Source organism: Ranitomeya imitator, chromosome 6 (assembly GCF_032444005.1).
Source record: "Ranitomeya imitator isolate aRanImi1 chromosome 6, aRanImi1.pri, whole genome shotgun sequence".
NCBI classification, from domain to species: domain Eukaryota; kingdom Metazoa; phylum Chordata; class Amphibia; order Anura; family Dendrobatidae; genus Ranitomeya; species Ranitomeya imitator.
Genome location: NC_091287.1, coordinates 95910741 through 95938433, shown reverse-complemented (window position 1 = coordinate 95938433; position 27693 = coordinate 95910741). Strand labels below are relative to the sequence as shown.

Sequence of the window (27693 nt, the reverse complement as noted above, 5' to 3'; positions counted from 1 at the left end):
AGAAGTGGAAGTTTTGGATCCTTATTGGCAGTAAGAAGGTATTTTTAGTGAATGAACTTAGGTAAAAGAAGTATCTGATTAAGACCGTTTGTCCTTGGAGGAGGTTCATTGTGAAACCCTTTTTAGATTACACATTATACTCCTAATCCACGTTCCTTTTATACCAGATAATACTGTAGAACGTTATGTATTCTTCTGTTTTGGAAAAGTAAATGTGTTTCAGGGTTTATTATTCTATATTGTGAACGTCACATAGTAGACTGGACAATGCCAGTATCCTATTACTGTAATGAGGTCTAAAGGTACCGTCACACATAACGATTTCTTTAACGATATCGTTGCTTTTTGTGACGTAGCAATGATATCGTTAACGAAATCGTTATGTGTGACAGCTCTCCAGCGACCACACAACGACTTACCAACGATCACGGCTAGGTCGTAAATGGTTTAGTGTAACGGTACCTTAACATATCACCTTAAATATCTGTAACGTCTACATAAAATAAATATCAGTATATTAGTTTAGCCCCTTAGTGACGGAGCCAAATTTTTGAAATCTGACCAGTGTCACTTTATGTGGTAATAACTCTGCAACGCTTCAACAAATCCCAGTGATTTTGAGACTGTTTTTTCATGACACATTATACTTTATGATAATGGTAAATTTAGGTCAATATGTTTTGTGTTTATTTATAAAAAAAAATATAAAAAATTTGAGAAAAATGTTAAAAAATTTGCAATTTTCAAAATTTGAATGATTATCCCTTTAATCCAGATGGTCATACCACAGCAAACCAGTCTCATATATTGGGAAACTCCCAAACGTGATACCATTTTAAAAAGAGCACCCCCTGACATATCGAAAACTGCTGTGCGATAGTTTATTAACCCTTCAGGTGCTTTACAGGAATTAATGCAAAGTGGTATGACAGAAATGAAAATGTGTATTTTTATTACCTAAATGCCTCTAACTTCTGAACAGATTACTACAGCCGTCAGACGCTAAGGCCACTATTTGGTCATGAATTGCCACGGCAAACATCAGGACCACAAAATCATGATCTGAGGGCACCAATTGGGATAAAGAGGGAGCCCCCACACTCTGTTAACCATATATAATGATGTAGTCACTATTTACAGCAGCATCTAAGGGGTTAAACAGATTTGGACGGTGCAAACACTGATCGTGGCTGATACAGCAAGTTGTCAGCTATAGTGCACAACCGACAGATGCTAGATTGTTAACTGTATGGGGAGGCTATTCTCTTATATGTCAAGTCAGTTAAAAGACGTATTGGCTGTCATTAAGGGGTTAAGAAAAAGGATTTATGGTTAGAAGTTTAGGAAGGAAGAATGGATGAGAGGGAGATGTGTGATGTCCAGGAGACTATTTTCATTGGCTGTATTTGGGGTCGTTTTTCTGCTGTATAATACATTTGGAGCCAATCAGATGCTTTTCTGATGATATTACATAATGGATAAGTTTCCGCCTGTATTTCTCAGCATTACAAACACCATTAATCCTGACCAAATCCCCAACTTCATTTGCTGAAATTCAGCCCCAAAATTGCAAGGAACCTCCACCATGTTTCACTGCTGCCTGCAGACATTTTCCTTACCACTTTGACACCACTCTCCAACCCTTCTGTCTGTTACAACCAAATATCACATTTTGACACATCACTCCAAAGCATCTGCTGTCATTTTTCTACACTTGGTTTCCTATATTTTTGTGCTTGGTTATGTCACTTGGCCTTGTTGCCACGTCAAAGGCATGATTTTTTTTTACCACATTTCTTCCATGAACACCACTTCATGCAAGAATTTGGTGTAGCTGGATCCCACTAGTTGCTGTCAGTTCTTAGCTTATGGCCCAGCTGAAATCTTCCGATTTCAAAGGAAGGGAAGCATGTTCCTTGGCTGACCACCAAGTCTATGTTCCTCAATGTTGCCCAATTCTTGGTGCTTTTTCAAAAGAACTTGAACAGCACATCTTGAAATTGCTGCTTTGGGATCTTTGCCTAGGAGAGAACTTGCCGATGCAGTACATTATGTCTTATTGCTGTGCTCAACCTTGCCATGGTGCACGCTCCGTGACATGAAAAAAGAACAAGGTACTGGAAATAATGATATGGCTCCACAGAGCTCTTATGTTCACAGCATCAAGTTTATCTAGAATTATATCAATAGACAGAAGGATTTGCACAAACCTTCATTCACAGAAGATGTGTCCTTAGTTCTCCAACATGTTTGCAACAACTTCCCTGCCGAGTTCCTTAAAAAAAAGTGTGAAAATGTACTTAGAAGAATTAATGCCGTTTTGAAGGAAAAGGGTGGTCAGTGTCACATATTGATTTGATTTAGCTTTATCTTTGTTCATTCACTTTGTATTTTGTTAATTGATAAAAATAAACTATTACTTCTATTTTCAAACGCATTCCTACTTTGCAGAATTTTTCTACACCTGCCTAAAACTTTTGCACAGTAATATTTATAAATTAGTTGAAATGCAGTGTACTTAAAAAATAATATGCCAACAATATATAATTTTTGCAATTTCTTCTAGTTCCTAAAAAAATTCTTATTGTAGTTATTTTTTAGTTACTGCTGTGGAGTAACATACTGAAAGGCTGACATATTATGTTACTAAGTCAATGTTTGGCAGTGAATGACTCCCTGGAGTGTAATTATCAGATCCATTAAAAAAAATGCATGAATTTTAAATCTTCTTTTCCAATGATTCTAGTAATAAGATATTATAAGCGTTCTTTCTTATATCAATTGAATGATTAACTCATTTTTGGCTATTGTTGGTTCAGCACAAGACACATGACATCATGCTGTCAGTTATATATAGCTTTTGAATTTTATTTTTTATTAATAGTAATGACCTCGTATTGTGTTACCTGTTTGAAAAAATATCCTTTTAAAGCGCTTATATTGTATCTCTAATTGTGAGAAACTTTCTTAAATATTTTATTTAGGTCTTATAGAACTGATTCCCTGTGCTTGTTTTTCTGTTTTTAAGGCAAGATGTACTCTGGAGGACATTACCAGGCTATATTGCAGTACATCACAGCATGTTGTCTGCGGACAGATTTGCTGCAGCAAGGGCATGTACACACTGAGTTTCTGCTCCAAAAACTCCTCAAAAAGCTGTGTGAACATTCCCTAAGATAGTTTGAGTCTGGGGTAGCAAGTAAGAGATCTAGTGATAGCCCACTCCTCAGAGGACGGGCACAGTAGGGAAATGACAGACAGCCAATATGAATTGCCATAACACAACTTTTTTTTTTTTACATAGAGGCGTTACACTTGGTGGTTACAGACATACAGTATACTATTATTGGTTACAAAATATGGACACCTTGATTTTCAGCTTCAAGGTAGAAGTATGGTATATACAGTGTTAAATATAAGAACACTGTGCCAGCACTCTTTCTATGAGCAAGCAAGTATTTCTTCATTTACTTCAGAGAGGGGGACAGTTGCCCATCTATGAGTAGCTTAGCTTGCAATACTGTAGAGGGTGAGCCACTCCTCAGCTTCCAGTTAGCCAGACTTGTGACTCCTCCCCTGTGTGAAAATGGGTCTACAACATCTAAATGAGTCCACCTTACGCTGGCACAGTGTCCCGCATGGTATATCACAATAAGTTATATACAAAATAAGGTAATCACTAATTCATTAGTTTGTCCACTACTAGGACAACCCCTTTTTGATCAAAATGTTTGGCAGCCATAAAATAGTAAAGCCTATACTCGCTTCCCATACCGGTGCTGTACCCGCGGTGTCAGCAGTCGCTCTCCCTGGGTTGTTGTGCGGCGTTGTGACACATGAGCCTGGCACCCAATTAGCACTGGCATCACTGTCCCCGCCTTTGGACAAATCGAACATGAAGAGAAGTCCGGACTGCAGCTGATCCCAGACTTCCGCTTCATGTTCGATTTTTGCAAAGGCGGGGAGAGTGATGCCAGCGCTGATTGGGCACCGGTGTCATGTGTCACAGCACCGCTCGAGAGCCCCGGTAAGAGTGACTGACAACACTGCGGGAACAGTGCCGGCATGGAAGATGAGTAAAGCTTTATTATTTTATGGGGTTCAAGGGAGGAGTATGAGAAGTTATCCAAGTAGTGGACAACTTTTTTAACATCACATAAAGAATCACACAAACAATATAATGCATGCTTTTTTGCAGCAATATAAAGGCACAGCAATTAAACTAAATTATATGTAGTTAGACCTGAAGACATTAAGTTCTGGCACTCTATACTACAACCGCAGTCTATATGAGGTGCACCAATCACTTGTTGTTGCACGCCATGCTGATATTGTTTGCTGGCTTAAAGCACCACTCCAGCATTTTTTTTTTATTTTACCGCTGCAGTGGTGTCACTAATCTAAGTTTCTTGCCCTAAGTAATCTACTTACCAGCTGCCGTCTTCTTCTGTTATCGACGCTGCTCTGTCATGTTCTGCAGGTTGTGACCAGATCGCTCCAGTGTTTTCTTGGCGAGCCGGAGGTCACACCTGAATGTAAGTCTATGAGAGCCAGAACAGGACCAGAATGAGGCAAGAATGAGTTTCTCATACACTTACATGGATATCTTGTGATCATTACCTCTGTTTTCTGGTCAGTCAGGAGTTGCCATCACAAAAGCTCGTAAGTATAATACTAGGGGCAGAGAACTTAGTTTAGTAGCACCACTCCAGCACTAAAATATATAAAAAAAACGTTGGAGTGGTGCTTAAAAGGCATACACATAGGAGACAGCATTATTCATACCACTATAGTACTAGAAAAGGGGTGCAGTGTGACTTTGTAATCCTTAAAATAAACTCACAAACATATTTCATATGATGGGGCTATAACATGACTCTGCATATGGGCCTGAAATTCAACATATTCACACTGATGGCTTGGGACGAACCCTACAATGCCACTTGCTAAAGGATCCAAATGTGACAACAGCCATAGAAAGCAAAAAGTAGAATTTATCACCCTATTATTAATGTGATTGTAGCAGCAACCAATTGATTTATGTTAGAACTTCAGCCCAAAGTTAAGTGCAAAAATATTTCATACTCAAAAAAAGAATACCTTTCTGCATATGATTCAGACCCTCCATAACCTTTTGGCCTTTTAACAGTAGTTATTGTTGTTGAGTGGCAAGTTTGGGCATCCTGAATGGTTAGTATCTAGTAGCACCCACTTTTGAAAGTATCACAGCTTGTAAACGCTTTTTGCAGCCAAGAGTCTTTCAATTCTTGTTTGAAAAATGTTCTTCCTTGGAAAATTTTTCCAGTCTTGTGAGATTTCTTGGTCATCTTGCATGCACTGCTATTTTAAGGTGTAATCACTGATTTTCAATAATGTTCAGATCAGAAGATTGTGAGGGCCATTGTAAAACCTACAGCTTGCTCTTTTTGAGGTAGTCTACTGTGGATTTTGACTTGTGTTTAGGATTATCATCCATTTGTAGAAGCCATCCTCTTTTCAATTTCAGCTTTTTTTCAGATGGTGTTATGTTTCCATCAAGAATTTGTTGAAATTTCATTGAATCTATTCTTCCCTCTACCCATGAAATTTTCCCGTGACATTGGCTACAAGACAACCCCAAAGCATGCATGATCCACCCCCATGCTTAATAATTGGTGAGATGTTCTTTTCCTGAAATTCTGTGCCTTTTTTTCTCCACATATACCTTTGATCATTGGTGCCAAAGCATTCTATTTTAACATCATAGGTCCACATGACTTGTTTCCAAGATGCATCAGGCTTGTTTAGATCTTCATTTACATACTTCTGACGCTGAATTTCATGGTGAGCGCTCAGGAAAGGTTTTCTTCTGATGACTCTTAAATGAAGGTCATATTTGTGCAGGTGTCTTGGAAGAGTATAACAATGTGCTGGAGTCTGCTAAATGTTTCTGACGGTCTTTTGCAGTCAAGTGTGGGTTTTGATTTGCCTCTCTAACAATCCAATGAGCAGCTCTCACTGAAATTTTGCTTGGTCTTCCAGAACTTATCTTGACCTCCACTGTTCCTGTTAACTGCCACAATTACATTTCGAACGGAGAAAAGAGCAACTTGAAACCATTTTTCTATCTTCTTATAGTCTTCTCCTGCTTTGTGGGCCTCCACCATTTTCATTTTCAGAGTGCTAGGCAGCTGCTTTGAACCACCCATGGCTGCTGTTTTTTGGCACAAGGTTAGAGGAGGGTGGGTTTTTATAAAGCTGGGAATTTTGCATCACCTGGCCTTTCCTAATGATGATAGTGAACAAGTCATAACCCTAACTGGCTAATTAAGGTCTAAAACCTTGGTCAAGGTTATCTGAGCACGCAAATCTCCAAGGATGTTAGTGATGCACTATATCTGGAGCTGTCTCTAAAGTGGCAGTTACAAGTGGGTATCAGCTGTATAATACAGCTGATATTCACCATGTATGGTGAATGCCAAGATCCATACACACTTTCTTGCAAAAAGGATGGCTTTTACAGGGTTAATCAATCAAGCACCCTAGATGGCAAGGGACATTTTTCATTTACTGAGAGCTCACACTTAACCTCCCAAAATATTAAGCAATAAACAATAAGTAGTTTTAAAGTGTCATCAATGGATTCTCATGGCACAGTAAACCTGAAATATTTGCTGTAGGTCACTATCCGCTGGACATCTTCTCTTCCCTATATAACACTTCTGGTTTGCTGGATCAAATTTCCAGACTTATTAATTTCTCCTGGATGGAGAAGGGTTGGAGGGGGCATTTTATTTTGTCAGTTGCCCCAAAAATATTACCGGTGGCCCAGCACAGAGGAACAGAATTGTTATAGACCCTGTAGAATGCAAATCAAAAGATCAAATTAACTCTTCTTGTCCTAATGTTCAGAGCCATGAGAGACCAGATTCACATGCAGAGGGCTACTTTTATATGAATGCAATGTGCAACACTTTATAGAAATGTCAATCTGTAAATGCACAAAATGTAACCGTGCATGTAGTGTCCATTACAGCTGAAGATTAATGAGCGTGTTGATGGGACATCTGGTGAGCTTGCCCTCTTCTAGTGTACACATTAGTTTTCAGTGTGCATGTCCAGCATACATCTCTATATAAATATCCCTTCTGAAAACTCATCTAAAATAAGAAGTGTTACTTCCCCATCCATTTTAAGAGCCGTCTTAAGATGCCACCATCCCTACACTTTCTTTTACTAAATGATGAGTGACATCCTAATCAATGTATCATTCCGTCATTTCTTTTATTAACTTATTCTAAACTATCATACTTCTTTTTTATTCCAATGCTTGTCCTTGAAGTCAGTGTTGTGACATGGTGAATTTGTGTTACTGATTAAATCCTTAGTAAAATTACACAGATTTCATGATGTAAAAAGTTATCTCGATGCAGAAAATGTAACTTGACATGTAACTATACAAACTCAGTGGATTTTGTTGTGTTTAGTTGTAAGAGTTAAAGGTGTTGCCTGGGATTATCATGAAAATCTGCTTTCATGCTGTAAATCCTTACATTGTGCGAGCCCGAACAGTCATGTGACCACAAGTATTCAATATGCTTGCTCCCAGCCACATTCCGACTGCACATGCATGGTCTCGCTCAATTTACTAGTATTGAGCTAGGCTGTGCATGTCTAGTCGGAATGTGGTTAGAACTATGCAAATTGCATACTTGCAATCACATGACCACTCCATCCTGGTATCGGAGAATCCTTACAGCATGCAGTGCGTGTGATTGCAAGGATTCACAAGTCTGCAGTCACAGAGTTACTGCAAACTTTTATGATGAGCTCGGAGAACCCACTTTAATTTTCTGCATCGTGATATGTTTCTAGTAAGTTAAGCCCTCATGCACTTTAGATAGCTGTCGGCAGAACAATAATTTGGTTGATCATTCAGCTGGTAGCTATTGCCCATACTCAGGAGCGCTTGCTTAGTCTAGTTCTAATGTGTTCTCTATGAGTGACCCAGACATCTCTGGAAGAGGTTTATCTCTTAAAAAACAAAAGTGTTGGCAATCCAAAATTGAACAAGCTGGATCCTTATCTTCCCCGACACATTAGACTTTTGGCTGAACCCGTCAATAACAACAACTTCAGCCGATGTTAGTCTAATGTAACTGTGTAATTTCTCTGTTTGTAAACTGTTTTTAAATCCGTAATCAGCTGTGATCCCATGTTGTCCTCTCTTTTGTGTCCTCCCCTTCCCATGAGATGTGGTACGTTCAGACCATGGTCCTGTATGGTTAGACACAGCATGACACAGTACTGTACACAGCTGTGGCACATTTATAAGATTACCAGAACTGTAGAAAAATAATATAGCCCGCACATCCAAGAATCATACAATGGCATAATGCCACTAGGCAAAAATTTACAAAACTGAACATGAGGTTCTTAGTTTACATTCTGGTCAGACTGTATAAAGCCCACTGCCACATCATGGTGAACCTCTTAGTGGGTTACTAGCCGGAAAGGTATGGTATCATGTGCAAACCACGGTCACAGCAACGATGCATCACCAGAGCTGGCGATCTGGTGCCTCACAGCACCCATGCTGCATGGCTGAGTCCCCATGACTCCAGGCCACACCACCCCACAAGCACAACACCACAACAATAATGGTCGCCACACAGCACGAACACCAGGTGAATACTGTAGATGAAAAAAATCTCACCTTCCATAAGGGGCTTGCCAAAGAGGTTCTGCCTATTTTTGCTCTCAGTCCACAGTCTGAACATGTGGAGGATGATGTTTTTTTTACATTTATTCACTTGGTGTTGGTGCTGTGTGGCAGCCATTGTTGCTGTGCTTATGGGTGGTGCAGCCTGGAATTATGGGGACTCAGCCTTGTAACATGGGTGCTGTGAGGCACCAGGACACCCGCTCTGCTGGTGCACCGTCACTGTGAAAGTGGTTTGCACACGTCATAGCACCTTTTAGGTTAGGGACCAACTGAGAGGTTCACTATGACGTGGCAGTGGGCTTCATGCAATATGATCAGAATGTTACACTAAGAACCTCATGTTCAGTTTTGTAAAGAGACAAGCTGCTAACAGAGCTATTTGACAGCTGCTTTCTAGGCTCTCTCCTTTGAAAACAAACACATTTATGTTTGCCGAGCCAAATGTTCATGTGTATGAGGATGTCAGGAGAACTACAATTGTTCTGCTGACAGCTATACAATTATTGGGGTTTTTATTCACTCTCTAGTTGGGTTGAATTTATAGTAAGGACTGGAGTCAACAATAATGTTAAATATTGATTTCCACTTTCATTACTTTTTTTTCTACTAAAGTTAATGAAAACAGTTACTCAGTTTCATGAGGCAGTTGTTTTTCATACATACAGTCATGGCCAAAAGTATTGACACCCCTGCAATTCTGTCAGATAATACTCATTTTGTTCCTGAAATGATTGCAAACACAAATTATTTGGTGGTATTATCTTCATTTAATTTGTCTTAAATTAAAAAACACAAAAAGTATTGTCCTAAAGCCAAATTGGATATAATTCCACACCAAACATAAAAAAGGGGGTGGACAAAAGTATTGGCACTGTTTGAAAAATCATGTGATGCTTCTCTACTTTGTGTAATTAACAGCACCTGTAACTTACCTGTGGCACCTATCAGGTGTTGGCAATAACTAAATCACACTTGCAGCCAGTTGACATGGATTAAAGTTGACTCAACCTCTGTCCTGTGTCCTTGTGTGTACCACATTGAGCATGGAGAAAAGAAAGAAGACCAAAGAACTATCTGAGGACTTGAGAAACCAAATTGTGAGGAAGCATGAGCAATCTCAAGGCTACAAGTTCATCTCCAAAGACCTGAATGTTCCTGTGTCTACTGTGCGCAGTGTCATCAAGAAGTTTAAAGCCCATGGCACTGTGGCTAACCTCCCTAGATGTGGACGAAAAAGAAAAATTGACAAAAGATTTCAACGCAAGATTGTGCGGATGTTGGATAAAGAACCTCAACTAACATCCAAACAAGTTCAAGCTGCCCTGCAGTCCGAGGGTGCAACAGTGTCAACCCGTACTATCCGTCGGCGTCTGAATGAAAAGGGATTGTATGGTAGGAGACCCAGGAAGACCCCACTTCTTACCGAGACATAAAAAAGCCAGGCTGGAGTTTACCAAAACTTACCTGAAAAAGCCTAAAACGTTTTGGAAGAATGTTCTCTGGTCAGATAAGACAAACGTAGAGCTTTTTGGGCAAAGGCATCAACATAGAGTTTACAGGAGAAAAAAAAGAGGCATTCAAAGAAAAGAACACGGTCCCTACAGTCAAACATGGCGGAGGCTCCCTGATGTTTTGGGGTTGCTTTGCTGCCTCTGGCACTGGACTGCTTGACCATGTGCATGGCATTATGAAGTCTGAAGACTACCAAAAAATTTTGCAGCATAATGTAGGGCCCAGTGTGAGAAAGCTGGGTCTCCCTCAGAGGTCATGGATCTTCCAGCAGGACAATGACCCAAAACACACTTCAAAAAGCACTAGAAAATGGTTTGAGAGAAAGCACTGGAGACTTCTAAGGTGGCCAGCTTTGAGTCCAGACCTGAATCCCATAGAACACCCGTGGAGAGATCTAAAAATGGCAGTTTGGAGAAGGCACCCTTCAAATATCAGGGACCTGGAGCAGTTTGCCAAAGAAGAATGGTCTAAAATTCCAGCAGAGCATTGTAAGAAACTCATTGATGGTTACCGGAAGCGGTTGGTCGCAGTTATTTTGGCTAAAGGTTGTGCAACAAAGTATTAGGCTGAGGATGCCAATACTTTTTGTCTGGCCCATTTTTGGAGTTTTGTGTGAAATGATCAATGTTTTGCTTTTTGCTTCATTCTCTTTTGTGTTTTTTCATTTAAGACAAATTAAATGAAGATAATAATACCAAAGAATTTGTGATTGCAATCATTTTCAGGAAGAAAATGAGTATTATCTGACAGAATTGCAGGGGTGTCAATACTTTTGGCCATGACTGTACATGACATGGATGTTTTAGTTCTCCATTTTTTTATGTGCAGTCACTTTATATTTGTATTTTAAGACCATTCAGTGTTTGTAATGGAAAACATCAATGATCTAATCCAAGGCTGAAACTCTACCCTGCTCATCCCTGCTCAAAATCTTGGTGATGACAAACTTTAATTACCTAATAAGTAATGGACAGAGTGGAGCAAGTTGCTATGATATCAGCAGAGAATAGAGACGTACAAGCTTGTGGTGACCACTTAATGTCGCCTATCGTTTAAGTATTCTGAAAATTCATCTTTACTAACATAACGATTTCTAAAATGTGTATTTCTCACGTTCAGTAGTTAACCACTACTCTGTTCAACCAATGTCCATGCACCAGCATATTTGCCATATTGATTACTTCTGTTTTCAAATCAGAAACCAATCTGCTGTAAGTGAACACATGACAGATATTCATTCATCACTGCTTTTATTTGAAGAATTAAATAATCAGGGCTGGATTCACTCTCCTCTCCTTGGGACAAATCAGGACATACGGTGAAAATGAGAGAGCAGCCGCAGCTCTCACTTCTCCAGATGTCTAATACATCTGCAGGAGAGTGAAGCCAGCGCTGATTGACCACTGTCGCGCAAGCTCTGGATGTGCCAGAACGATGTGTACAACCCCTTTAAACATTTGTCAAATGCAGTGTTTTTTGTGTATAGAAATTATTATTATTCAAGATAATTATATTGTCTTCTTTATTATTTTATAGGGAGACAAGGGCATGACTGGTGCCATGGGCCTTATGGGTCCCCCGGGAAGACCAGGGTCTACAGGTCAACCTGGGCCACCAGGACCAGGTAAAATGGATCGCTGTTCTAAATTTGGTGACTGTGGAATCACACCTGATCTTTGTAAATTTTAGTCCGCTGAATCTAAACATGAGATCGGTTTATTCCAATCAGATCCTGTTTTCACACAAGTTGCTGGTCTTATTTAAAGGGACACTGTCACCTGAATTTGGAGGGAACAATCTTCAGCCATGGAGGCGGGGCTTTTGGGTTTTTGATTCACCCTTTCTTGCCAATCTTGCCTTGCGCAGGCGTGTACTATGGAGGACAGAGAATGAACTTCAATCCAATATTGCAGCCAGCATGCAGCCAGCGGGTAAGGAAAGGGTGAATCAAACACCCAAAAACCCCGCGTCCATGGCTGAAGATTGTTCACCCCAAATTGAGGTGACAGTGTCCCATTAAAGTAACGGCACAATTCAGCTTGTGTTGAATGTGTAAAAGAAAAGCTTTGTGAGTGGCAGCCAGGCACGCACAGATGTCTGCTTTAGCGCGCGCTGGCCACCCCTCACCACAAAAACACAGTCCCACTGTCTCTCATGCCTGGTTCTCAGGGTCCTCTCTGAATCACAGAGAAACTTCTTCCTTCACTTTAGGGCATCAAGAGATAGTCCAGTTCCAACTTTAAATGAACAACTTTACTTGATTCCATACACAGCACGTCCAGATCAGTTACAGTATTGACATGGTATTCCACACAGTACACATGCTTCACTCTCCCTGTGCTCCTCTTCACGTCTCTGGGTATGCTCCCAGGTCGTACCGTTTTGCTCACTACTACAGGGTCCTCCCTTTACGGCTTAACTTTCAGGAATTTCCCTGTCCGTTTCGCAACTGACATAAGGGCATCTGTGCACGTAGAAAGCTGCCACATCTTAGAGCAACCTGTGTTTCTATTCTGCTGTAACTTCTGCGATAGCCTTCTCCTGTAGCTTCTGGCCACTATAGACCCTGGACGGCTGGGCTCCCAGCTTTACAACGTTGCGGGGTCACTATGCTGTCCCAGGGCTCTAAGGACCATCCAGACTGTTTGGGCTCCCTGGCTCTACTGCCCACAATCAGGAAATGTTCCTAGCTTACCCACAGTGGCCCCTCCTATGTAAACTATGTACACTAATTTACCCCCTTCTAGTGTCCTAATTTAGGTACTGCACTTCCCCTAAGTAACGGTATACATTCAACAACACGTGAGTAAAAACAGTATATACAATTATATACATTGCACATTAATACAGAAGGGTTGGGTACACGTCAATCCTGGTACACCCCTTACAGCTTTATAGGGCAAAATGGGCACCACATAAAGTGTGCTGGTTGTGGGATCTTAGACTGTGGACAATAGGTCAGAGAAAATGTCTCAGCTTTGGATTTCCTATCATCTGGCCGGAAAATCAAAACCATGTTGATAACTGCTATTTTTGCCTGATGAAGATCACTGTCTTTACAACAAAGACAAGACATTCCATTGAGTACCCAAATCTCACCTCAGCGCTAAGACCAGTTGCTCACTTTTGATGAAGTCCTTATTCCAACCTTCTCTACATTAGAAAGTTTGAACGACAATCCTTCCATGTGTTTGGTATAAAGGACAGGGTCCTATCCCCTCTGTACCAGTCTGTCACTGTAAATTTGTTTACTGTAAACAATATCTATAACCCTGTACGTAACCCCTTCTCATGTACAGCACCATGGAATTAATGGTGCTATATAAATAAATAATAATAATAATGTGTTTGAAGAAGCTAATGATTTTCTGGCCTCAGGAGTCGATGCTGAAAAGTGCCAGATATTCCCTCAAGCTGAGATAAATGATCTTGTGTGGGATCTGAATCTACCAAAGTCTTCAGTAGAGCTACTAAGTTCAAGGCTGAATAAAAAGAATCTGTTGGTGTCTATCGGGTCAAGCTGCATTTGCTTCAAAGCCATTAGAACTACTTCCCCTGAAATCTTGGATCTATGAGTGAAGAGCAAGGAGAAAGCTTCTAGAAGGACATTAAGACCATGGAACACCTATATAAAGGCAGATGGAACATAAAAGTGATTGCAGAAAATTTGTGGCTAAGAATTAGTAATATACACAACTAAGAAGAATCTTTTGGTTAACCCTAGAATGTGTGACGCCACAAATCTACACTGTTACATACAGTAACGTGGACCTTTTAGGCCCTGTGCTAAATAAATCTAATGTTTTGCATGAAAAAAAATGTTATTCTGTGCTTCAGTACTTTTGTTAATTCTTCATATTAAACTTAGCAATGTGTAAACAAACATTTCAAACTTGTAAAAAATTCTAATCTGATCAATTCTGACTCATATTTGGAATTCACACCATCCAATTTTGTAAGATCAACAAAAGTAGATCACTAGAATTTTGTTTTAACGTAGATCAGTGCAATAAATCCCTTATAAAATAGCACAACCTGGTCAAAGAATATAATATAATTATTATCATCACTACTATTTTTATTGTCTTTAACCACAAGACAATAAGACAGATAATAGCGAAAGCACGTAAAATATTGCCACAAAGGGAAAAAATATACATAAGTATTTATGGACACATAGTAAAAAAAAAAAAGAAAGAAAAATGTCGGCATAAATATTATTCGACTCATGTCAGTTCTAATACTGTGCACTAACCGCACTGACCTAACTTGCTGTCCATCATTCTGAAATGCTTTTCCTGTCTTTTTGAATCTTAAGACAGAAGATACAATTAATATTTTGTTATTATTTTTGCAAATATATGTTTTTTCTTTCTCAGGACAACTAGTTGTAGGACCAAAAGGAGAGCGAGGGCTTCCTGGACCTCCAGGGAGATGTCATTGCAAACATCCTCAGTCTGTGATAGATGAATCGTTAAATGGTTATAACTACGCCAAGGTAATAATGTGATAATTTATATAATGAAGCTCAGGGTTGCATGTTGTGTATGTGTACATAGATATGCCAAACTTTAGTGATAATTGGTCGCACTTGGAGATTAGGGAAAACTACTAAAAAGCAGAATAGAATGAGTGTATCAAGAATGTTCACATATTTATATACATATAAGTTTACCAGTTAGGAATTTTTGGTATGGAGAAGTTATAAGATTGCCAGATCCATTCATTGTCATACAGTTTCTGTTCAGAATGTGACACTGTTCCTTTCTGCCTTGTTTAAAGTTACTTTAAAGTTACACTAGTGTGACTATTTTTTCCCCTTATGTTTTCCCTTTATCCAAAAAAATAGATAATTTCAGTAAGAAAATAATGTGGGTTTTTTTTGTATTTACATTTTTATGTATCATAGATTTTTCTAGTCAATGGTCAGGAGGAGCTAGACAGGTTCGACATTGAGAATGCATTAGTTTTCCGTAAGGACCGAAGATCCCTTTATTACAGAGATACAAACGGATATTTCCCTATACAGGTAAGCGAATTATATTTTGGATATATGATAAGTTCTTTCCTATTGTAGTGTTAACATCCCTTGACTTTTGCACTGCTCATAAGAGGTGTACTTCAACTATTCCCTTAATTTCTTAAAGAAAATGTCACCTCCCCCCAACAATGATTCGGAGTAAACAAATATACATGTTTGGTACTGTCACGATTATGACAAATCACAGAATAAAGATATGTTATCATCCATATGCGTATGACACATTGCAAAATAAAATGGGAGATTTTCTGAAAAAAAACAAACAACTATTTTGTAACTCTGCACTTACAGTATCCCAAAATGGTACCATTACATTTTTCAGCAATAAATACAATTTTACATCTATGGTAAAAAGAGCACTAAAATGTAAAAAAATATTGTACAAATATTGTACATATTTGGTATTGCCACGTTATTTTCTCTAATTGTATGGGTCTATGTGAGGATGAAAGAGTGAAAACACAAAATTACTTGATCATTAAGGCTCAAACTGCCTGGTTATTAATGAGTGAAGCGGTAATTACTAGAATCGCAGGCTAAGAATCTGTGAGGCATAGTAGCTGAAGGGTTCTGTTAAAAGGAATCTGTCAACAGGTTTTTGCTATGTAATCTGAGTGCAGCATGAGGTTGGAGCTGAGACACTGATTTCAGTGATGCATCACTTTCTAGGTTGCGTCTGTAGTTTTAATACTATAAAGGCACAGATGATTGGCCTCGGGGAGACCAAAACATCCAACACCGCGGAGACACCATCACGTGTTTCTCAACGCAGTGATTCCAGAACACTGCCCCCATCCCTTATGGGAAATATGCAGATGCATGTAAAGAAGCTGCGGAGACACCATCACGTGTTTCTTGACGCAAGCAGTGAATAGCCAGGCCTTTCCCCGGGAAGGAACAACCACGGGAAGGGCAGCATCCTATGAAGGAAAGCCACCTATGCCAAGCATGGTATCCATCCACAGACAGCTGTTTCGGGGTTTTTGCCCCTCATCAGTGTGGAGTAGGAATCTGGCTATTAGGAGCAATGCCTAGTAAAAAGGCTATAAAGGCACAAACAAAATTACTTGATCATTAAGGCTCAAACTGCCTGGTTATTAATGAGTGAAGCGGTAATTACTAGAATCGCAGGCTAAGAATCTGTGAGGCATAGTAGCTGAAGGGTTCTGTTAAAAGGAATCTGTCAACAGGTTTTTGCTATGTAATCTGAGTGCAGCATGAGGTTGGAGCTGAGACACTGATTTCAGTGATGCATCACTTTCTAGGTTGCATCTGTAGTTTTAATACTATCATAGATTTATCAGCTGTCACTACCGGACTAGCTGCCCAGGTGCTAGTCCAGCCATTCCCCCATTCCTGTCAATCTACAATGTACACAGAAAGCTGCCAATCATTGGTGTTGGTGAGGTTAGCTATCTGAGCATTGCTACATCTACAGCAGAGAAAACTGATTGTATCACAACTGCAGCACCCAGCGGCTGGAACCAGGGTCTCTTTCCCAACATTATGCTGTTATCAGATGAGGTAGCAAAAACCTGATGAGAAACAACACAATGGAGGAAACACCAGCTCACCGGGTTGAGATATTAACCCCTACATGACCTTGGGATTTTTCATTTTTCCGTGTTCGTTTTTCACTCCCCTCCTTCCCAGAGCCATAACTTTTTTATTTTTCTGTCAATTTGGCCATGTGAGGGCTCATTTTTTGCGGGACGAGTTGTACTTTTGAACGACATCATTGGTTTTAGCATGTCAGGTACTAGAAAACAAGAAAAAAATTCCAAGTGTGGTGAAATTGCAAAAAAAGTGCAGTCCCACACTTGTTTTTTTTTTGGCTTTTTTGCTAGGTTCACTAAATGCTAAAACTGACTTGACATTATGATTCTCCAGGTCAGTACGAGTTCATAGACACCTAACATGACTAGGTTATTTTTTATATAAGTGGTGAAAAAAAATTCCAAACTTTGCTAAAAAGAAAAAAAAAAAAAAAAAAAAAAATTGCGCTATTTTCCGATACTCGTAGCATCTCCATTTTTCATGATCTGGGGTCGGTTGAGGGCTTATTTTTTGCGTGCCGAGATGACGTTTTTAATGATACCATTTTGGTGCAGATACGTTCTTTTGATCGCCCATTATTGCATTTTAATGCAATGTCGCAGCGACCAAAAAAACGTAATTCTGGCGTTTCAAATTTTTTTCTCGCTACGCCATTTGGCGATCAGGTTAATGCTTTTTTTTAATTGATAGATCGGGCGATTCTGAACGCGGCGATACCAAATATGTGTAGATTTGAATTTTTTTTAATTGATTTATTTTGATTGGGGCGAAAGGGGGGTGATTTCAACTTTTATATTTTTTTTATTTTTTTCACATTTTTTTACCTTTTTTTTTTTTACTTTTGCCATGCTTCAATAGCCTACATGGGAGGCTATAAGCTGGCACAGCACGATCGGCTCTGCTACATAGCAGCGATCTGCTGTTCGTTGCTATGTAGCAGAAAATCAGGTGTGCTGTGAGCGCCGACCACAGTAACCATAGAGGTCTCAAGGACTTCTATGGTTACAATGTACAAGCATCGCCGACCCCGATCATGTGACGGGGGTCGGCGATGCCGTCATTTCCGGCCGCCCGGCCGGATGCGGTAGTTAAATGCCGCTGTCTGCGTTTGACAGCGGCATTTAACTAGTTAATAGGCGCGGGCAGATCGCGATTCTGCCCGCGCCTATTACGGGCACATGTCAGCTGTTCAAAACAGCTGACATGTCCCGGCTTTGATGCGGGCTCACCGCCGGAGCCCGCACCAAAGAGGGGCTTCTGACCTCGGACGTACTATCCCGTTCGAGGTCAGAAAGGGGTTAATGTAATCAATAAATTTGATGTTTTATTACTTTTGTGGTTGCTGGATTTTTTCATGGCAAAAACCTGATGACCGATTTGATTTTAAAAGAGTTGGAAGTTAGTTATGAAACTCGATGGAGCGTATTTCACTATTGTGATATTCCACAAAGTGTTTAGAAATTGGGTGACCCATATACTTTTGTTTTATGTTGTGAATATGTTTGCTTATTCTTGTTTTAAGTGGTCGTTTGGTGCGACCCACATAAAGTTTATTGCATGGGCACTTGATAACATATATTGTGAGGAGCAGGTAATAAAATGTTTAATTGCATAGTGTGTGCCACCTTTAGTAATTACAGATTTTCTATTGGTTCGTGTCTGTAGGCACATTGTACATTTAGGACATGGAAAGAAACCTTATCATATTATATTCCATATTATATTCTTCACCGTTGGTGCAATATAATTACCCAGATTGCGTGCCAATTTATTTCTCCTGGACAGAGGCGTATCTAGGGCTTCTGGCACCCAGGGCAAGAATTCATTTTGGCGCCCCCCCCCCCAGGACATATGCGATTTTCACACTTAGTCATGTACCTTCAAGCTCCTCTCCCTAATGCTCTCAATGTTCAGTGAAAAACGGAGAAGCAGAAGAGAAGCTCGTTGTCACAGGACCGTAAGTATGAAAGTCGCATATGAGAGAAGTGTCCATGTGATGACTACTGGAACCTGCAGAGCTGAATCCTGACATCGCAGGCTTCTGAATTCTCACAACTAATGTGCTGCACATTTTTAGGATTCTCCCTTGCCTGTGGACAGTCATGTCAGCACAAGTATGTGATTTGTATACTTCTGGCCACATTCCGACTAGACGTGTCTGACCTCGCTCAGTTAATTTTCATTGAGTGAGGCCACACACGTCTAGTCAGCATGTGACCGCATGTATGTAAATCGCCAGCATGAGAGAATTCTGACAGTGTGCAGTGCGCACTGTGAGAACTCAGAAGTCTGCCCTCGTTCCCCAATACTGTTTCCTCATACATGCCAACCCATTCCCCTGTACTGTTTCCTCATATATGCCCCCCATCTCCCCCTTTGCTCTTCATTTTGTGTCCTTAAAATACTGTTTCCTCATACATGCCAACCCATTCCCCTGTACTGTTTCCTCATATATGTCCCCCATTCCCCACACAGCTCCACATCATTCCCCCCATTCCCCACACAGCATCTCATCATCTCCCCATTCCCCACATAGCGTCTCATCATCTCCCCATTCCCCACATAGCGTCTCATCATCTCCCCATTCCCCACATAGCGTCTCATCATCTCCCAATTCCCCACACAGCGTCTCATCAGCCCCCATTCCCCACACAGCGTCTCATCAGCCCCTATTCCCCAGACAGCTCCTCATCATTCCCCTATTCCCCAGACAACTCCTCATCATCCCCCTATTCCCCACACAGGGTCTCATCATCCCCCTATTCCCCACACAGCATCTCATCATCTCCCCATTCCCCACATAGCGTCTCATCATCCCCCTATTCCCCACACAGGGTTTCATCATCCCCCTATTCCCCACACAGCATCTCATCATCTCCCCTATTCCCCACATAGCGTCTCATCATCTCCTCATTCCCCACACAGCATCTCATCATCTCCCCTATTCCCCACATAGCGTCTCATCATCTCCTCATTCCCCACACAGCATCTCATCATCTCCCAATTCCCCACACACAGCGTCTCATCAGCCCCCATTCCCCACACAGCGTCTCATCATCCCCCTATTCCCCACACAGGGTCTCATCATCCCCCTATTCCCCACATAGCGTCTCATCATCTCCCCATTCCCCACACAGTGTCTCATCAGCTCCCATTCCCCACACAGCGTCTCATCAGCCCCTATTCCCCACACAGCGTCTCATCAGCCCCTATTCCCCACACAGCGTCTCATCAGCCCCTATTCCCCACACAGCGTCTCATCAGCCCCCATTCCCCACACAGCGTCTCATCATCCCCCTATTCCCCACACAGGGTCTCATCATCCCCCTATTCCCCACATAGCGTCTCATCATCTCCCCATTCCCCACACAGCGTCTCATCAGCCCCCATTCCCCAGACAGCTCCTCATCATTCCCCCATTCCCCACACAGCGTCTCATCAGCCCCTATTCCCCACACAGGGTCTCATCAGCCCCTATTCCCCACACAGCGTCTCATCAGCCCCCATTCCCCACACAGCTCCTCATCATCCCCCATTTCCCACACAGCGTCTCATCAGCCCCCATTCCCCACACAGCGTCTCATCAGCCCCCATTTCCCACACAGCGTCTCATCAGCCCCCATTCCCCAGACAGCTCCTCATCATTCCCCCATTCCCCACACAGCATCTCATCAGCCCCTATTCCCCACACAGCGTCTCATCAGCCCCTATTCCCCACACAGCGTCTCATCAGCCCCTATTCCCCACACAGCGTCTCATCAGCCCCTATTCCCCACACAGCGTCTCATCAGCCCCCATTCCCCACACAGCTCCTCATCATTCCCCCATTCCCCACACAGGGTCTCATCATCCCCCTATTCCCCACACAGCTCCTCATCATCCCCCATTTCCCACACAGCGTCTCATCAGCCCCCATTCCCCACACAGCGTCTCATCAGCCCCCATTTCCCACACAGCGTCTCATCAGCCCCCATTCCCCAGACAGCTCCTCATCATTCCCCCATTCCCCACACAGCATCTCATCAGCCCCTATTCCCCACACAGCGTCTCATCAGCCCCTATTCCCCACACAGCGTCTCATCAGCCCCTATTCCCCACACAGCGTCTCATCAGCCCCTATTCCCCACACAGCGTCTCATCAGCCCCCATTCCCCACACAGCGTCTCATCAGCCCCCATTCCCCAGACAACTCCTCATCATCCCCCTATTCCCCACACAGGGTCTCATCATCCCCCTATTCCCCACACAGCATCTCATCATCTCCCCATTCCCCACACAGCGTCTCATCATCCCCCTATTCCCCACATAGCGTCTCATCATCCCCCTATTCCCCACACAGCATCTCATCATCTCCCCATTCCCCACACAGCGTCTCATCATCTCCCCATTCCCCACACAGCGTCTCATCATCTCCCCATTCCCCACACAGCATCTCATCATCTCCCCATTCCCCACACAGCGTCTCATCATCTCCCCTATTCCCCACACAGCGTCTCATCATCTCCCCATTCCCCACACAGCATCTCATCATCTCCCCATTCCCCACACAGCGTCTCATCATCTCCCCATTCCCCACACAGCGTCTCATCAGCCCCCATTCCCCAGACAGCTCCTCATCATTCCCCCATTCCCCACACAGCGTCTCATCAGCCCCCATTCCCCACACAGCGTCTCATCAGCCCCTATTCCAAATGCGTCCTCATTCCCTTGTACCCTGGGTCCACCATGATGCAGCTCCTCTCCTCACATGGCTCCATGCTGCAGCCCCTTGGTCCTCTCTTCGCACGGCTCCATGCTGCAGCTCCTCATTTCCGGATTCTCTTCTCCACCAGCAGCTTCCTGCAATCGACTCCTCCCCCTCAAGAAATCAACTCCAGTTTAGACGCTGCCCTGCAGTCAGATCTTCAATTGTACTCTTGTCTAAGATACGAGTACAATTGAATACTGGGAGCCGGCACGCTGCAGCTTCTCTGTGCCGGCTGTCAGCTTGACAGTCGGCACAGAGAACAGCTGACTCCCAGTCCGGGGGACGGCAGAATGCAGCTGCTGGGGGAGACACTACGGACCGCCACGTTAGGTGGCCCGACTGCGCCCCCCTGCCAGCTGCGCCCGGGGCAAATGCCCCGGCTGCCCCCCCCTAGATACGCCACTGCTCCTGGATATTGTGGCACCCCATCAGACTACTTGCAGTAAACATCCTATTCTTTCCCCAGTTTTTTTTCCTGTTTTTTTCTTTTGTGCAAATCTACTATCTTCCTATACATATGCAGAAAAAGTTATTTCAGTTCACCCATTAGAAGTTGAATCGCTGTGGTGGTATCATCCAAGCACGGAAATTATCTCTCTGCCAGGACGTAGAAAATTTGAGAAAAAAATATGGAAATCCAGCTTCAGGATGTAAAATATAAAAAAATTCTATATTCAAACATTTAAAAATTGGATCAAGGGCTTGCAAATGACCAGCAAAATAGTTAAGGAGCAGCCATAGATGACTAAACGCATTTCGAACAACTGTTGTGTTTCTTAGTCTTCAGTACAAAAGTCAGAGATCCACGCCTTCTTTAAAGCTGTACCCAGCAGGTGGAAGATAATTAGCAGACCACATGTGAAAATTACTAAAAATAATTACATACTTTGGAAGAGTCTATTATAACCATCAAGAAACGTAAATTCAATAGGGATGTTTTTGATTACAAAAACAACCAGGTTTACGAGTGGGGCAGATGGGAGAAATATCCGACAACACCTAGATCAATTTTACAAAAACGTGACCGCACGTTTTCTGCCACACGTCGAAACCAAGTGACCTTTTCTTCTTCGGATCCTGAATCCTCAGATGCTTCTTTAGGCTCATCTAATTATGATGCCGATACTCATCAAGTGACACCTGGTTCTAAATCCCAAGTGCGGTATTATCATAAAACTAAACAAAACAATTATGGTTATTCAAAAAACGTTCCAAAAAAACGCATCAGGAGGAGTGGGAGAAAACACCACAAGCACTCCCTCGATTTCCCAGAATCGTCTGAGAAGCAAAAACAGGACGCCTCACTAGATGTTGTCAATCTTTATTCCGTGGTATTCTCTGAGGTGGAAATAAAACTTCTAACCCAAAGGTCTCAATTTTGATCCTACCAATACTGGACTTGACATTTTTTCAACATTAAAAGACATCAACAAATTTGTACAGGACATAACTGTTAAGAAACATTTTTTTGAGAAAAATAGGGAAGTCCAAGCTCTTAGTTTACCTTAGTTTTAAAGGAACAAACCTACAATGTTTCTTTATTTAAAACGAAAAATCCTCTATTCTATCCAGTCCATACTAGGACTGAAGCCATGGACCGTTTTCAAGAATTTGTAGAAAAAGAAATTCGTAATCTTACATTGAAATCAGATGTTTGTTCCCGTAAATTTAATTTGTCTAGGTCAGAACGTGAATCTCTTGAAAAAATCAGAAATAATCCTGATATTGTTATCAGAATGTCAGACAAAGGTGGCTCAGTGGTCGTAATAAATAGATCTGATGATTTCAAGGCTATTCATGATATGTTATCTGAAAGCGATGTATATACTCTTTTGAAATCTGATCCAACTTTGGAATTTTCATCACTTATCAAATGCATTGTGAATAATGGTGTTAGCTGGGGATTTTTCACCAAACAACAGGCAGAATATATTTGTACAGACAACCCCAAAATCCCAATTTTGCATGCCTTAGCTAAAACACATAAACAGGCTTTCCTCCTCCAATGCGCCTTATAATTTCTGGTATAGGCTCGTATAGTGAACATTTGGGGGAGTGGCTTGATACTATTTTACAGCCACTACCCTAACGAGTACCTGGTTATCTCAAGGATTTGCGGGATGTTCTTGGAATGTTTCATGATGTTACATGGGATCCTCAATGGTCACGGCTCACCTGTGACCTAATTGCTCTCTATACGTCTATACCCCATAAAGCAGCCTTACATGCGGTACAGTTCCACTTATGTAAATACAGCAATTCTTCTCATGATCTCCAATCATACATTATTTCAGTACTTGCATTTTTACTTTCTCACAATAATTTTTTGTTTGATCACAAGATCACAAGTTTTTTTTTTACAATCAAATGGAGTTTCAATGCGGGCAAAATTTTCCCCTCAGTAGCTAATTTGGTTATGTCATGGTGGGAAGAAAATTATATTTTTAGTGTTGGTAATCCATTTTTTAACCATATTAAATGGTATTCCAGGTTTATAGGTGATCTGTTGTTAGTTTGGGAAGGAGATTTTTTCTCCATATACGCATTTAGTTTTTATATCAGCAATAATCCCTTTAATTTAAAATTCACATACACGAGGAACCATGAATGCATTAATTTTTTAGATTTAAGTCTCTCGGGGATTCCATGTGAAACAATTAGAACTCACACTTATCACAAACAAACCGCAGGCAACACCATTTTACACGCAGACAGCTTTCATCATCCTCACACTATTCAATCTATCCCTGTAGGTGAGGCAATTAGAGCAAGGAGAAATTGCAGTGAAGAATCCGCTTTCAGTCAGGAAAAATATATTATCCGCAGACGTCTTACCAACATAAGATATCCGAAATGGGCTATCGAAAGAGCCTTTAATATAGCTGGTAACAAACAAGGATCAGAGCTTATAGGCAGCATATCTGACACTTCACACAGCTGTGATAATACTACAAATAAAGCACGACAAATTGTAAAAAATACATATTGTGAACAAGATGTTTTAGTACTTACAGCACTCATTTTAAATCCATATCGGAAATCATTCTCTGCAATCTAAATATTTTGCGAGACGACTTGGTAATGGATTCAGTTCTTGAAAATGGTGTGAAAATAGTTTCTAGGAGAGCGCCCACTTTGGGTAACTCACTTTCTCCAAGTTTTTTACAATCCAATGCATCCAAGAGTTTTTCAAATTGGTTATCTAGAAAAGTTTTTTTTAAAATCTGGATCATATCCTTGTAATCACCAAAAAATAATACGTACATGGTATAATTAATAGGTATAACCAAAGGACTGAAAAAAACCCTTTGGGTTTTTTTCAGTCCTTTGGTTATACCCATGGATCATATCCTTGCAAAACCTGTTCCTATACAAAAAAAACTGCAACTTTTTTCTGTGCCAAAAAAACAAAAAAATGCTTTTATAAAAAGTTTTTTAAACTGAAATTCAGATTATGTAGTTTATATTATTGAATGTGTAGATTGTGAACTGCTTCATGTTGGCTCTACCATAAGAAAACTTAAGGACAGATTCCGTTAGCATTTGTATGATGTTGTACAACCCACCATTCGGCATGTGTCTAACGCATCTAATCATTTTATAAAAATTCATAATGGACAAACCTCATCTTTGAGAGTTTTTGCAATAGGACAAATTTATAAAAACATACGAGGTGGGGATAGAGAGAGAAAATTGCGCGACAGAGAAGCCTTTTGGATTATTTCTCTTAATACCAGGGCACCTTTGGGACTGAATCTCAGAAAAGAAATGATGTTATATTATTAATTATAATCATATTGTTGTTTCTATTTTCCTTCTTCATGTGTAGATTTATTCCATCTGTGTTTGTATTGTTTCTTTCACATTTTTTGTTTATTTGACTAATTGTTTTTTAGCAATTTTCACATGTGGTCTGCTAATTATCTTCCACCTGCTGGGTACAGCTTTAACCCCTTAACGACCGCCGATACGCCTTTTATTGGCGGCAGTTAAGGGTACTTAAACTACAGCGCCGTTAATTAAAAAGTGACGGAAAAGTGAATAGCGCCCCACAGAGTCGGATTTTCTCTGGGGTCTCGGGGGGTAGCCGAGACCCCAGTGAACATGATTCGGGGGTTTTTTTTTTACTGACCCCCGGGTTGCGATTGCCGGTAAATAACCGTTTTCCGGCGTTCGCAAAAAAAACAAAACCGTGATTTCCCTTTTAATTTCTCTGTCCTCCGATGTGATCGCACATCAGAGGACAGATAAATGGGGTCCCCGATAGCCCCCGATACTCACCTGTCTCCCCCGCTGCTCCCCGTGGCTCCCGATGGGCGCCGCCATCTTTTTCCAGCCAAAAAATGGCGGGCGCCACTGGCCGGCACTCGGAGGATCTTTGGGGTCTCGGCTGCCGGGGGTACCCGAGACCCCAAAGAACATGATCGGGGTCGGTTTTTACCGACCCCTGTTTTGCGATCGCTGGTAATTAACTGTTTACCGGCGGTTGCAAAAAAAATAAAAATAAAAGAGCGATCTGTCATTCTCTGTCCTCTGATGTGATTGCACATCAGAGGACAGAGAAATAGGGGGATTCGGGGACCCTATCATAGTTATCGGTGTTCCTGGGTCCTCCTGCGTCCCCTCCTGCCCCCTCCGACTTCTTCATCGGGAAAGAAAATGGCGGGCGCATGCGTAGTGCGCCCACCATCTGCCGACCGGCAGGAGAGAGGAGTTCGGGCTAAAATTAGGGTTAGGGTTAGGGTTGGGGCTAAATTTAGGGTTAGGGTTGGGGCTAAATTTAGGGTTAGGGTTGGTGCTAAATTTAGGGTTAGGGTTGGGGCTAAATTTAGGGTTAGGGCTAGGGTTAGGCTTCTTTCACACTTGTGCCGGTTAGGGGCCGTTGCAATGCGTCGGCCCGACATACCGATGCACGTTGTGAAAATTATGCACAACGTGGGCAGCGGATGCAGTTTTTCAATGCATCCGCTGCCCAGTCTATGTCCTGGGGAGGAGGGGGCAGAGTTACGGCCACGCATGCGTGGTCGGAAATGGCAGACACGACGTACAAAAAAAGGTTATATTGAACTCTTTTTTTGTGACGACAGTCTGCCAAAACACAACCGATCCAGTGCACGACGGACGCGACGTGTGGCCATCCATCGGCAATACAAGTCTATGGGCAAAAAAGGCATCCTGCGGGCACATTTGCAGGATCCGTTTTTTGTCCAAAATGACGGATTGCGACGGATACCACATGACGCAAGTGTGAAAGTAGCCTTAGGGTTAGGGTTGGGGCTAAAGTTAGGGCTAGGGTTAGGGTCAAATTTAGGGGTAGGGTTGGGGCTAAATTTAGGGTTAGGGTTAGAGCTAGGGCTAAAGTTAGGGTTAGGGCTAGGGTTGGGGCTAAAATTAGGGTTAGAGCTAGGGTTAGGGTTGGGGCTAAAGTTAGGGCTAGGGTTAGGGTTGGGGCTAAAGTTAGGGTTAGGGCTAGGGTTAGGGTTGGGGCTAAAGTTAGGACTAGGGTTGGGGCTAAAGTTAGGGCTAGGGTTGCGGTTAAAGTTAGGGTTAGAGTTGGGATTAGGGTTAGGGTTTGGATTAGGGTTGGTATTAGGGTTAGGGTTGGCATTAGGGTTACGTTTGGGATTATGGTTAGGTTTGGGATTAGGTTTAAGGTTAGGGTTGGGATTAGAGTTAGGGGTGTATTGGGATTAGGGTTAGGTTTGAGGTTAGGGTTGAGATTAGGGTTGTTTTGGGGTTAGGGATGTGATTATCGTTAGGGTTGTGATTAGGATTATGGATCGGGTTGGGATTAGGGTTAGGAGTGTGTTGAGGTTAGGGTTGGAGTTAGAATTGGGGGGATTCCACTGTTTAGGTACATCATAGGGTCTCCAAACACGACAGCCAATTTTGCGCTCAAAAAGTCAAATGGTGCTCCCTCCCTTCTGAGCTCTGCCATGCGCCCAAACAGTGGTTTACCCTCACATATGGGGCATCAGCGTACTCGGAATAAATTGGACAACAACTTTTGGGGTACAATTTCTCTATTTTTTATTTTCACGACTCTGCATTATAAACTTCTGTGAAGCACTTGGGCATTCAAAGTTCTCACCACACATCTAGATAAGTTCCTTGGGGGGTCTAGTTTCCAAA

The 27693-nt window shown here is 41.8% G+C and overlaps 1 protein-coding gene across 1 annotated transcript in view; it reads left to right on the top strand.

Moving 5' to 3' along the window:
* The window catches only part of COLQ (collagen like tail subunit of asymmetric acetylcholinesterase), a 145661-nt gene that overhangs the window by 96882 nt on the left and 21086 nt on the right, over positions 1–27693 (top strand). Inside the window, exons 11-13 of the mRNA XM_069729942.1 lie at positions 11753–11840; positions 14596–14714; positions 15126–15245. Coding sequence (XP_069586043.1) covers positions 11753–11840; positions 14596–14714; positions 15126–15245 — 327 coding nt within the window. The remainder of the gene's footprint in view (positions 1–11752; positions 11841–14595; positions 14715–15125; positions 15246–27693) is intronic.